General features: G+C 47.0%; 1 protein-coding gene across 50 annotated transcripts in view; it reads left to right on the top strand.

Moving 5' to 3' along the window:
• SRGAP3 (SLIT-ROBO Rho GTPase activating protein 3) overlaps positions 1-13,503 on the top strand; it is a 393,430-nt gene that overhangs the window by 282,887 nt on the left and 97,040 nt on the right. For all 50 annotated transcript variants that reach the window (XM_084989345.1, XM_084989331.1, XM_084989353.1 and 47 more), the window contains one exon: positions 12,470-12,532. In XM_084989345.1, the coding sequence (XP_084845471.1) occupies positions 12,470-12,532 (63 nt within the window). The remainder of the gene's footprint in view (positions 1-12,469; positions 12,533-13,503) is intronic.

Below are 13,503 nucleotides of genomic sequence, written 5' to 3'. Positions count from 1 at the left end.
AGTGCTGGTAAGAATGTGGAGTAGTGGAGCCACTTGTGTCTTCCTAATAAATGTGTCAATTGGCCCAGCCCCATAGGAGAACGATGGGACTATCTAGTAACAGAGAAGACAGAGGTACATACACACTCTTTATCCCAGCAATTCCATTTCCAGGTATAACCTAAGATATTCTAGCCTATCTGGACACACATAAAACCTTATACAAGGAGGTTTGCTGCCATAGCGTTTGTAGTAAAGAAACAGAGAGAAATCACCCAAATGGCTCTCATGAAGGGAATGGTTAACTAAGCTATGGAGAGTCACATGATGGACTCTTTTACAGTCATTTAGATGAAGGAACTAGATCTACATATACCATTGTGTACAAAAGTTGAACACTGTAATATTTTTATAAATTTTATAAAAATATTAAAAAATGATTATTCATATTTTCTGTATTGTTAGATGCATATCTAAAATAGGCATTTACAAAGGTGGGCTGTGTAAGGATAGACACCAGCTTCAGCAGTTCTTGAGGCATGAGTGAGGAAGGAGGGAGACAAAGGACATGTCAGCAGTCTCTACAGTGTGTTCTGCTTCCTAAGAGGGAGTTTCAAGCAAAAATGGCAAAATCTTAATGGTTATCTAATTTGGGTGGCATATTCATAGGCATTTGTTATTTTTCTCTCTACCCTTATGCGTGTTTAAAATATTGGAATATTGGAGTTCCCGGTGGCTTACTGGGTTAAGGATCTGGCATTATCACTGCTGTGGTGTGGATTCAATCCCTAGACCCCCAACTTCCACCCCTCCCCCAAAATTGGAATGTTGGAATTAAGGGGAAGAAAAGGAAAGGCAGGTTGGAGATAGATCAAGAAGGCCCTTGGGTGTCAGAAGGAGAAGATGGGCTTCATTTTCTAGAACTACTATAGGTTCTTGCATGGGGGTGATGTGGTCAGAACCAAGTTTAAGGATGATTAACTTGACAGCTTTGAAAAGGGAGATGCTGGACTCAAGGAGAGAAGTTACATATCATTATATATACACACTAATATACTAGTTAGAGGTGGAATGTAACAGGGGCCTGGATTGGGAGTTTGAAGTGGAAATAGGAAGGAAGGGATGGATGGATGAGTGGCTGGGTAGGCTCATGGGTAGATCATCAGTGGATGGGTGATGTATGGATAGATAGATGGGTGCATGGGTGGATAGATAGATGGGTGATGGATGGATAGATAGATGGGTGATGGATGGATAGATAGATGGGTGCACGGGTGGATAGATAGATGGATGGATGGATAGATAGATAGGTGCATGGGTGGATAGATAGATGGGTGAAAGTAGGTGAATAGATGGGCGGATACCTGGCTACAGATGTTTTTGAAATGCCAATGAAATCCTCTCTTACATACTAGTCACAGACAATGCAAATGAAGTAGAAGATCAGACTTTAAAATGACAAGATGTTGGAGTTCCCGTCGTGGCGCAGTGGTTAACGAATCCGACTAGGAACCATGAAGTTGCGGGTTCGATCCCTGCCCTTGCTCAGTGGGTTAACCATCCAGCATTGCCGTGAGCTGCCGTGTAGGTTGCAGACGCGGCTCGGATCCCGCGTTGCTGTGGCTTTGGTGTAGGCCGGCGGCTACAGCTCCGATTCGACCCCTAGCCTGGGAACCTCCGTTTGCCGCGGGAGCGGCCCAAGAAATAGCAAAAAAAAGACAAAAAATAAAAAAATAAAAAATAAAATAAAATAAAATGACAAGATGTTTAGAGAGATGTCTCAGGTCAGTGATTCAGCAATAATAAGTGATCAATAATGTTTAGAAGCCAACAAATAAGCCTGACAACATTCATATTCACCTTGAGGATAATGTAGGGAGGGAGAAAACAGCTCAAAACCAAGCAGTTTCTGGTTTTTGTAGCCATCTGTTTTTTAGGAACACAGAGACTCTCTCGGTCCCCTGAACATTTTGATGCTTATCTGTGAGTGGGAGACTCATGTCCCCTCACAACCCCCCCCCCCCAAGAAAAAATCAGAGAAATAGTCAAGAAAGATTATTCCTGAGTATGTTCTGCTGACATGGGGACTCAGCCCAAAAGTCCCCACCGCATACTTATGCCTTGGCCTGAAAGCCAGAGGGTGGGGCCAGGCCTTAGTCACCGATAACAGAAGATGCTCCAAAATGGCACTTACCAGGTACTTTATGTTGTCTGATATTTAGTGACAAATATCAGCATGCTTCTAATGATAAGGCAGAGGAATATCTGTTTTATAAGTACTTTGGAATGTTTGGGAAAGAATTCTAAAGATACGTAGAGTAACAGCTCTCCCGATGGAGGCCACAGAGTGGAATGGTTGGGAGCATCCCATTTACTAGCTCTCTGATCTCGAGCAAATCATTCACCCTCCCTCTGTGTCCTAATCTTTAAAGTGGGGTTAAAATGGGGTTATATTCCATAAAGGGCTGATATTAGGCTTCCACGGGGTATTGTCTGTAAAGCAGTTATTGGGCTTGGTACATGCTCAGAGATCAAGGAACAAAAACTATTATTGTGGTTATTATCTTTAATGATAAGTATTATTGGTAGTAATAATGCTAAGCATTATTATTAACCATGATAATAAGTATTATTATTAATGATAATATTTAGTAGTATTAGTAGAGCTCCAGAAAGTCCCAGCCTGACCACTTCGGGCCACTTGTTCACAGCCATTCCAAGGTATCCTTGAACTTCCTCAGACCTGTTATTTTAAGCATTTCTGAAAATGAAGGCTTTCATTGCGAACAGAGTCTAAGAGAGTTGCTGGGAGTAATTCTGGGGGGAAGAGGGTGACAGACACAACACTAGGCTTATTGCCTCAGCCCATTGCTGGGCTCCTAAGGAGGCCTCAGTAGGGCCCACTTCTGCCAAGGACATTTGATGAGTGGTTGCAGGGCCTTCCTGTTTCCTTGCAGTCTGATATCCCAGCCCTGGTACTCTAGCTCCTTGCAAAAACAAGTATGTGGAGTTGCAGCAACAGAAGACGGAAATTAGTTTGGGAAGTGGAGAAAAGAAAGGAATTGTCGAGGAGCAGGGAAAGGAAGAAGATGGGGAGGGGGAAAGAGCGACGTGAGGCCAGATTGGTGGGGGAGGGGTCTCGAGATGATGTTGGGAGGCGAGCGGGGGTGATGTGACACAGCGCCCACAGCCTGGTCATTGGCAAGTGAGGACACAGCCCAGAGAACATCGGCCAGTTAGTTAGCTGTCCAACCTGCTGTGTTCAAGGCTAAACTGACCTTCCAGGACAGATTTGGAGAAGCCCAGTGCCTGTGAGATATGCCCTTAAAACCTTTGCTTTGGAAATAAAACCACAATTGTTTTGGGAAATGACCAGTGGTTGCATATATCATTTATTTAAATAGGGAACATCTGGGGGTCTCTAGTTTTGTTTTTGATGAGAAAACAAGCTGGAGTGGGGGACAGCATTGGAGTAGAACTAAAAGAAACTGAGTTTGGGGTTTTATTTAGTTTTGTTTGTGTATTTGTTTCCCATTATTTGCTTGGAATCCCAGAACTAGGAAAACCTTGGAATGTCCCCAAAGGGGGAAAACATGAGAACACCAAGTAGGAGTGAGAAAAGGGCAACAGGGGTTGTTGACATGGTGCTAGAGGATATGTAAGAGGAGTGATTGAAGGTGAGAAAGGCTCCACCTTAGTTCTTGCCTTAATGTTTTCTAAAGAGTTGTTTTGAATGGTGTCCTCTGGAGAGGTGATGAGAGAGTATTGCCCTTAAAACCCAGCATTTGAATGTTTTCTAGATGTAGAGAGTGACCGACTCCACCTTTGAGTTTGTTTGAGGGAGACAGAGACGTAGTCTTTGAAAAGAGAACTTCTCAAATACAGCACATAAAGTCCTAGGATCTATAGGAACAGTTTTGAATGTTTCCCTTTAGCAGCATGATTAGCCATGCATTGAAAACCAGAATCAGCCATCCATGGCTAATCTCTCACAGTAAAGACATTGACTTCACTCAGGAACCATTGCATCAAAACATTTTTGTCAGTTGGTGCCATCTTGACATGAATGTATGGGTTGTTTTGTTTGGTTTTATTTTCACAAAAAAAGTGAGACTCAAAGGTCAAAGGTGGCCCCTTTTTACTGTCTCTCTCTGTTTCCCTCTGCCCCGGCATATGGGTCAGCTCAAGCACAGGCAGCATGGAGTTCCTTTTGTGTGTGTGTCTTTGTGATCAGCACTCTGGGAAGCTGGAATCTTAGCTTTTAAGGGGCTTATACTCTCTCTTGTTGGTTAGAAATTTGTCCTTTTGCAGAAAATGAAAGCTGGTGCTTGGTGGAGGGTTTTCAGAAGGCTGTCTCACCCTGTGGTCATTTTGGTGTCTTCACACTCATAGAAGCACAGAGTGTGCCAGTATTCTTTAATGTGAGTGAAGGTGGGAATTCATGGGATTGTATAAGCTAGAAAAGTCCAGAAGTACATGGTATCTAAGCATCCCTAGGTCAGGACTCAAATGCTGTCAAGGCCCTGACTCCCCTTGTCGTGGGCACCCCAAGACCCCTGATGTCCCAGCTTAGCAACCCCAGAGGAGAGATGATCTGAGAGTATGGTTCTTGGAAAGCTGTAGGGAAGATTCTTACAGGCTCAGCCTGGAATCCTCCTCTGACCCAGTCACCAGACAAGGCACCAGAGCATTCTGGTCAGGCCAGATGGACCACCTGGGGTGCCCAGGCAAGCAGGGGTCAGTCGCATGTACATTCTCATTTGTCGTCATCAGAAGAAGGAGGAAGGGAAAAGCCAAAGATGGCCCTCGTAGAGGATTTAGTCCTGGTGGGGCAGGTGGGCCAAGAAGGACCAGGCCAAGGAGAACTTGACTTGCCTGCAAGTGAAGGCAAGAACTGGGGATGTAGGAGTTCCTGTCGTGGCTCAGTGGTTAACAAATCTGACTAGGAACCATGAGGTTGCAGGTTCGATCCCTGGCCTTGCTCAGTGGGTTAAGGACCCAGTGTTGCTGTGAGCCGTGGTGCATGTTGCAGACGCAGCTCGGATCCTGCATTGCTGTGGCTGTGGCTGTGGCCGGCAGCTACAGCTCTGATTGGACCCCTAGCCTGGGAACCTCCATATGCTGCGGGAGTGGCCCTAGAAAAGGCAAAAAGACAAAAAAAAAAAGAACTAGGGATGCAGATGTTTGCACAAGTGGTGAGAAAGCACATTGACAGGCATCCAGAGGGCATGCTTTCTTTTGCAGCCTGGATTTGTGGCCTGGACTCATCTCTGTGACAACATTGCAATGGCTTCTTTTCACCCGTGTGCCCACATCTTGTCTAAGCCCTGGGGAAATGGGCCATAAATGCCAGTTTGGGGTTAGACCAACCAAAAGCTAGATCCTGGCTCCTCCACTTCCTAGCTGTGCAGCCTGGGGCAAGTTGCTTAACCCTTCTGAGCCATCAGCCCTCATCTGCCAAGTGGGCAGAATAATATTACCTGCCTTAAAGGTTTACATGAGGTTACGTATGAAGGTAGGTGACTTTGGACAGTGCAGCCAATGGAGCATGCTTCATAAATCCTGGATGCAGCTGATAGAGCAGGGACTGAGTCTCACTCAGCTTTGTGTCTTCATTTCCTTGTGTAGGCTGGTATCTAGCAGGTCATTTGATAGATGCTGGTGTGAATGGAATCAAAGCCAGGTGAGACACTGACCACAGAGGTACAGGAGGAGGTATTATAGGCAGGAGGATGGGTTCAGGGGATTCCATGCAGGCAGTGGTGTTGGGGTCCACAGGGGGTGGGGGCAGGAGGTGCAGTCTCAGGACCAGACTCTTCAGCAGCTCTCAAATGTTGGGATGAGAGAAGGGTGCTTATATAAGATCCTCTCCCACCTTCAGATTTGGCAGGTCTGGGAAGGTTGCCTCCATGAGCACCAGGGATACAGATGGCCATCCCCAGTGAGATCCCACTGGTTTCTGGGTCACAAACTCACATGGACAGGTGAAGGGCCATGTTGGGCGCTGTGGCCAACTGGAGAGCACTGCCCTGTCCAGTGGGGGCTCAGTCTCACTGAATCTTCTAGTTTTTCAAGAAAAGCTGAAAATTTGGATTTATAATGGGGAACTTCCTGACTTTTAAATGCTGGGAAGAGTCAGATTTTCTGGAAACACTGAGTGACCAAATAAAACACATCTGTAGGCCAGAAAAGCTGTCACTTGGAGCCCTTGGTCCAGGGCAACACTTCTCACCCAGGACGATTTTTTGTCCCCCAGGCAACATTTAACAATGTCTGGAGATAAATTTTGTTGTCATAGCTTGGTGTGGGGGTAGGGAATGCTCCTGGAATCTACAGGTTAGAGGCCAGAGATGCTGCTACACATCTTATAATGCCCAGGACAGCTCCTGCCCCTCATCAAAGACTTATCTGGTCCTAAGGGGAGTTCTTTCTGCCCATGCCCTTAGCCATGGACAGGAAAAAAAGGCAGGGCCACTTGCCACCTAATCTTACACTTTTGGGTCAAAGGAGAGGGCTCTGTCCTTCCAATCCTGAGGAACCAGGGCTGCCATGGCTGAACCCTCCTTGGCACAGTGTAATCATTTTTCATAGTCCACACATTTCCTGTATGTGAAGGAAGCAGCCTGCCACCCTGACCTCTGCAGGCATGAAAGTCATGTGAGAAATGCAGACAGAGAGTGCAAATACACTGCCACCAGAGTCCCCAAGGGCTGGGTGTGTGTGATGTCTGCTGGGGATGATCAGGGTTTTGGCCTCCTCCTGTTCCTAGAGGAATGTTTGGTTTGGGTTCCTCATTCAGTAGTTTCTGGAACTGTACTTGAGGCTATTTCCCGTCCCAACAAAATCCAACCATAAAAAATAAAATGCCTCTAGTCCTTTGCAGTTCAGTAACTATTTGCTGAGCACTCACTGTGGCCAGGCCCTCCTGGGCTGGGTGCCCAAGGGGAGAGAACACTCAGGCAGCTTCCATCTGGTGACTTACAGCGCCTCCGTGTGATCCCCTTCTGAACACCGGTGTCTTCATCCTCCTGAAGAAGCGCAGCCCTGATCATCACTCTCCTGCTCAGAAACCTTCAGAGGCTCCAGTTCCATTCTGACTGCAGTCTGCACTCCTTTAGCCTCTGTGATCTGGCCCACCTCCACTTCAAGCTCATCTCTGCTCTTCTGTTGCTGTGCTTCTCTCTTTGCAAAGCAAACCTTTCCCTCTTCCTGGCTAGGCCTTTGCTCAGGCCACGCCCCTGCCTAAAATAGCTGTCTCTGGCCATTAGTGCAAAGTGAGGTGGCCCTGGTGGTAGCCCCTCCAGCTTCTGCATTCCTTCATCCCACAGGACTCATCTTTCACTCTTTTGCAGCCTTTTCTGCCTCCTGCCTTAGAATTATTTGGCTCTTGACCCTTGACCCCTCCAAACTGGAAAGAGTTAATAAAAAATTCAATACTATATTCCCTTTTCTGGGTAATTTCTCAGCCTTGCTGCTGGCATCCAATGGGTATCAGTTCAGTGTATACCATTACTCCCCAGGCTCTTTACCTGTGCTGGCTTGATTTCCCGGCTACCATATGTGTCATCTCTTTTCACGCTCACAGGGACTCCATGACACTTGTGACACTGTCCTACTTTAACAGATAAGAGAACTAAGTCTTAGAGAAACTGTCACTTCATTCATTCATAGGTTCACTCAACAAACATACCTAATGAGCACCCACTATGTGACAGGCTCTATGGCATTGCTGGGAGGAGTGGGGAAGTGAGACATGGCAGGTTGGGCACCCAGGAAGCTGAAGCTGAGACCTGAATTTAACATCTTAGCAGAATGATTAGGGAGTGACCTTGGGATCCACCCCTTGGGGGTGGAGTACGAAGCAGAGTGAAGCCAAGCCACGTGCAGGCTGGCTTACACAAAGCCTTAGCCAACGGTATGGGAGTTCTAAAGATGGATCGACCCCCAGAGCTGTCCAGGTTGAGACAGGAGAGTTGGCCTCTATGCCTCTTGGATGAGGTGTCAGTCTGTGGAAGGCTTGTCACCTTGTCCTCAGAGGCCATCCCTGAAGGTTACTCTCAGTTGGGGGCTGTTTGCTGCCAGTCGTCTCAGTAGCTGGGGGATCTAAGCATCTGCCTCCAGAAAGTCTCTGCCCTCAGGGGGTTTCCCTTCAAGTGGGGGAACAAGTGACAAATGAATAAGCAAGTAAACAAGCAAAATCACTACTCTTCTCTTTGTAAGTGCAGAGAAGGACACCGGCTCTCATTTTACATGTGAGGAAGCTGAGATGCTGAGAGTTTAAATGGTTTAAAGTCCTGTCTCCATTCCTGGTGTCTGTGACTCTAAAATTCAACCCTCTCCACCCTGTAACCAAGCCTGTGCTTGTCACATAGAGCCTCAAAGTCAAGTGAGAGAGCTGGGGTCTTGATCCTGTAGGTGCTGTGGCAGCTTTATAGGGACACTACAAAATACCTTTCTAGGAGATTGCACTGGACTGGGCATGCAGAACTGGGGACAAGAGTCAGGGCTTTGTTAGGGGCAGCTTCAGTACCTGGTTCCTGCTGGGACTGGTTAGAGAAATGTATTCGTTAGGTTGCTTTGGCTGTAAGTGACAGATAATCCCAGCTTGAAGTAGCTTAACCAGTAAAGCCATAGAAGTGGAAGTTCACCAGGAGGCGGGCTCTGGGTTCAGTTCAGCCAGTTTCTTGGGAGTCATTAGGAGCTAGGTTTCATGTTCTGCCACCTAGGCTGCTCCCTCTCCTGGTCCTAAGAGGCCTGTTGGTAGCTGCTTGGACTCCATGCTCTCTTGTTTGCACTCAGTAGAAAAGCTGCTCAACCTTCTAAGTCCTCTTCCATGCAGCTGTCATGTACTCATCCCTGAACTAACAACACAAACCAGAGTCCACCATCTTAAGTCAAGTTGGGTGTCAGCAACATCCTTGGAATAACTCAGCTGGAGGGATGAATGCAGGGCCAAATTCATGGCTCTATTAGGAAGTAGGAAGGGCAAGAGTGGACACTGGGGAGGGAGCTGGTGTTGCTGCTATGGGGAACAAAGGACTGGGCAGTTTGAAGGCAGGAACCAGTGACAGATTGGATTGAGGAGGGATTTTTAAAAAGTGTCAAAAATAGCTCCAGATTTCCAGTTGCCATGCCAGGGGAGATACTATCCCGTTGAATGAAATTGAGGGGATGGAGGAAAGGTCACAGATTTGCGTTTAGGTAGTTTGAGTTTGATGTGATGAGGGGACATCCAGACTGTACTGTTTTGCAACAGCTGAAGATATAGGTCTTGGAGGTCATGCAAGGGGAAGCCCAAGAGAAAGTGCCATGGAGATGATGACATGGGTTCTGGTCCCGAGAAGTGGGAGCTGAAGCCAGTAGCGCAAGGGGCAGAGCGGAGCAGGCTGGACTCTTCCCAGCAGAGCTGCTTTGAGGAATTTATGTGACAGGGGACCCTGCCCGTGTGCTTAGTGACAGAGTACAGCGATGCTCACTGCCTCATTGTTTGGAATATAAATAGACTGGAGACAACCTGCTAGTTAATTAGTTATGGTGTATCTGGTATATGGAACCCCAAGCAGCTGTTAGAAAAGGAAAGATGCAAGAGCTACATGGACTGTGAGGGAAAAATCTCTCAGATGTATTGTTAGGTGGGAAAAAGCTAGATGCAAAGAAAACTTTCATTTGTGTTAAAAAAGGACATACACTATCCAAATGTGTGCTTGTCTATGGATAAACTGTTTCTGGAAGATATCAGAGGAAACTTATTAGCAGTTGCCTCTGGGTGGGGTTCTGGGTGTCAGGGACACTTACTTTTCACTTTTTACCTTGCTGGCTGTTAGAGTTCCTTTAAACATGTGCATTTATTACCTATCGAAAAAATTAGATCCTAAAAATAAATATATAAGAAACGGTGTCTTGGGTGTCAGAGTTGTTGACAAGACTGAAGGCCATTGCAGGGTGTCAGAGAGTCTGGAGCAAACCTTGGGCGAGGGGCCACTGGGGAGGCTGAGGCAGTGGCTGAGATTCAGGGAGAAAGGGAGGAGGTGGGGACAGGTGGTTGGGCTCATCACTCACCTCTGTAGGTGCCCAGTTTCCCTGTGAGTTCTGCATGGAAAGTTCTGCTGAGACTCTGCTGTGCTTTTGGATGGAGCCCTCTTTCTTTAGTCACCAGAGCTGGAGGGAGGTCTAAACAGATCTCTGGAACTGCCCTGGAGCTCTTGCTATCTGCTAAGACATCTGGCACTTGTTTGTTTGTTTTTAGGGCCACAGCTGCTGCATATGGAATTTCCCAGGCTAGGGGTTGAATCAGAGCTGCAGCTGCTGGCCTACGCTACAGCCACAGCAATGGTGGATGCGAGCTGGGTCTGCAGCCTATAGGGCAGTTCACGGCAACACCAGATCCTTAACCCACTTTGAGGCCAGGGATCAAACCCCCATTCTCATTAACCTGCTGCGCCACAATGGGAACTGAGATCTGGCACCTATAAGGGCTACATGTAGACAGGTGCAGATGCTGGTAGGAGGCTGCAGGTCAGGAGAAGCCTGGGAAGACATTGCATCAGTGTGTCCTAAGCTACTGCAGAGTCCGGGGCTCTGACCTGTGCAAGGGCCAGAGGAAGGCTGGTCTGTGCCAGTCTGCCACTGGTCATGCTTGAGGCTGAGGGAGCTGGAAGAAAGGACAGGATGACTCAGCTGTCAGGGAGCAGAGAGCAGGCTTCTATCTTCAGTACAGAAGTTTCATGGCTTGGGCAAATAGGGAGGGTATTTTCCCCTCCCCCCAAATAATCATAACAATGCAGTCATATCTCAATAACCATGGGGATTGGTTCCATGACCTCTCTGCCCCCATGGATACCAAAATCCATGGATATTCAAGTCCCTTGTATAAATGGCACAGCATTTGCATATAATTATGCACATTCACCCATACACATTTATGTATGTATGTATGTATGTATGTATGTATTTTTCTCTTTAGGGCCGCACCTGCAGCACATGCAGTTTCCCAGGCTAGGGGTTGAATCAGAGCTGTAGCTGCTGGCCTATACCACAGACACAACAACACCAGATCTGAGCCAAGTCTGTGACCTACACCACAGCTCACCACAACACTGGATCCTTAACCCAGTGAGCAAGGCCAGGATCGAACCTGCATGGATGCTAGTCGGGTTCGTTTCTTCTGCTGAGCCACGACGGGAACTCCTCCCATACACTTTAAATCATTTCTAGATTATTTATAATAGCTAATACAATGTAAGTACTATGTAAATAGTTATGAATACAATGTAAATGCTATGTAAATAGTTGGCAGTTCAAGGCAAATTCAAGTTTTGCTTTTTGGAATTCTCTGAAATTTTTTTTCAAATTATTTCGAGCCACAGATGGTTGAATCTTTGGATGCAGAACACATGGATATGGAGGGCTGACTATAAAATAATAATAATACTATGCAAAATAAAGGAATCTTAGACTCTTCAGGCTGGAGGTAAACTGGAGATAACTTGTTCATTGTTTTCTGACTCATATCCCTCAATGTAATATATTAGTTTGGACTGAGGTCACCTAAACTTGCACCTGTAGCCCCACTTAAAAAGTCCATGAATATGAGGGGATGAAAGGCCCTGAAAAGCTCTGCAGCAAGAATACCTGTCAAATTTTGTTCAAGCAGCTTTTTTTTTTTTTTTTTTTTTTGTCTTTTTTGTCTTTATATGGCCGCCCCCACGGCATTTGGAGGTTCCCAGGCTAGGGGTCTAATCGGAGCTGTTGCTGCCACAACCACAGCAATGCCAGATCCGAGCCACATCTGCGACCTACACCACAGCTCATGGCAACGCTGGATCCTTAACTCACTGAACGAGGCCAGGGATCGAACCCGTAACCCTTCCCCTCATTTCCACTGTACCACGACAGGAACTCCTCAAGCAGTTTTTTTAAAGTTTTTAGTTTTATAGCTGCAATAACCTAGGTTTCAAGGCCATGTGGCCGGTCAGCAATGCAGCTAAGCAGGAACCAGACCCCCTGCTTCGTGCTCCAGTGGGCTGTCTGTTAACCTAAACTGCTTACTGAATTTAGAGGCTATGTCATTGTTTCTCAGAATGGTTCTTTGGAACCCCAGTCTCATGAGATATTAATGGGTTTTGACCTAGGGTCACACTCTGGTCACATCAGCTTAGGACACACAGAATTACAAAGGATGAACAGGTTGATCGGCTGTAGGGCTTCTCAGAATCTTTAATATGATATCCCTGTGAATCACTACAGTAGGGAGGTGATATCTAGGGTTCCTTAATGTATGTGGCCAGGAATTCCTGCTGTAAAGAGCCTCTCTCTGTGGATTTGTTTCATGCACGTGAGTTGAGGGCTTCAGGTCTAGTGAGGTTGATGTTGATTTCTGCACCCCTTCCCACCCTACCCCAAGCATTGCTGCCCTTTCTGTGTTAAAAAGAAATTGGTCGGTGAGGCAGCACCCTCCTACCCCTCTGACACTTGTTTTTCCATGTTCCAGAGCAAAGAGATTGGCCTGCAGATGCATGAAGAGCTCCTGAAGGTCACCAACGAGCTCTACACAGTAAGTCTTGCTCAGGCTCTGCTGCTGTTGGGGATCAGGCCCCCTTTCTTCCACACCCAGAATTGGAGGGAGGCTGACCAGAGATCTGGGATGATCCTGGTTTTTGCTGTGTCTTTTGATCACAGTGGGTCATTGCAATGGGATGTAATGACTCACAGCCCCAGCTTCTGGTTCAGTATATCTGGGGAGGGGCCGGGGGAAGGTTTAGTTTGTAAAAGTTTACAGAGATCTGGATCCCCTCCCGGCTGTGGGAAGAATGTGTTACCTACCAAAGCAGAAGGCTTAAGGTGTAGGTGGGGAGAACGTGGGTCAGGTAGGACAGGCTGAATCTGGGACCAGCTCCTTACTGACCATGGGACCTGAGACAGGCCTGTAGCTTGCCTGGGTCTCCATATTCTCATCTGCGAAATGGAGCACTGCTCTGAGGATTATGTGAGGTGGGGGTGGGATGAGCATGCCATGCCATCTCAGAGAATTAATTTCATTTAAAAAAATTTTTGTGGTCTTTTTAGGGCCACACTTGCAGCATATGGAGGTTCCCATGCTAGGGGTCAAATTGGAGCTATAGCCTCCAGCCTATGCCAGAGCCACAGCAACGCTTGTTCTGATCCTCATCTGTGACCTACACCACAGCTCACGGCAACACCTGATCATTAACCCACTGAGCGAGGCCAAGGATTGAACCTGTGTCCTCATGGATGCTAGTTGAGTTTGTTAACCACTGAGCCATGATGGGAACTCTGCCATCTCAGAGGAATAACTTCAGAACATTGCAGTTTGGCCCAAAAATGACCTTGCTACCTGCTTGGAGGCAAGATCTAACTGGATTTGGGATGGGTGTTAAAATCCAAGAAGAGTGAATGGGCAACACAAGCACACTGGTTGTGGTGCAGACAGGTATAGTCTGTACTTGAGGAGCTGTGGGCTTCCTAGGGGAGGAGTGAGGAGAGCCTGGGGCAGTGGGGTGAGGT

Source organism: Sus scrofa, chromosome 13, assembly GCF_054392235.1.
Source record: "Sus scrofa isolate SSC_HxYL_T2T_F1_AM1 chromosome 13, Sscrofa_HxYL_maternal_Yorkshire_Landrace_v2.0, whole genome shotgun sequence".
Classification (NCBI taxonomy): Eukaryota; Metazoa; Chordata; class Mammalia; order Artiodactyla; family Suidae; genus Sus; species Sus scrofa.
This window is presented reverse-complemented; position numbering and strand designations above follow the sequence as displayed.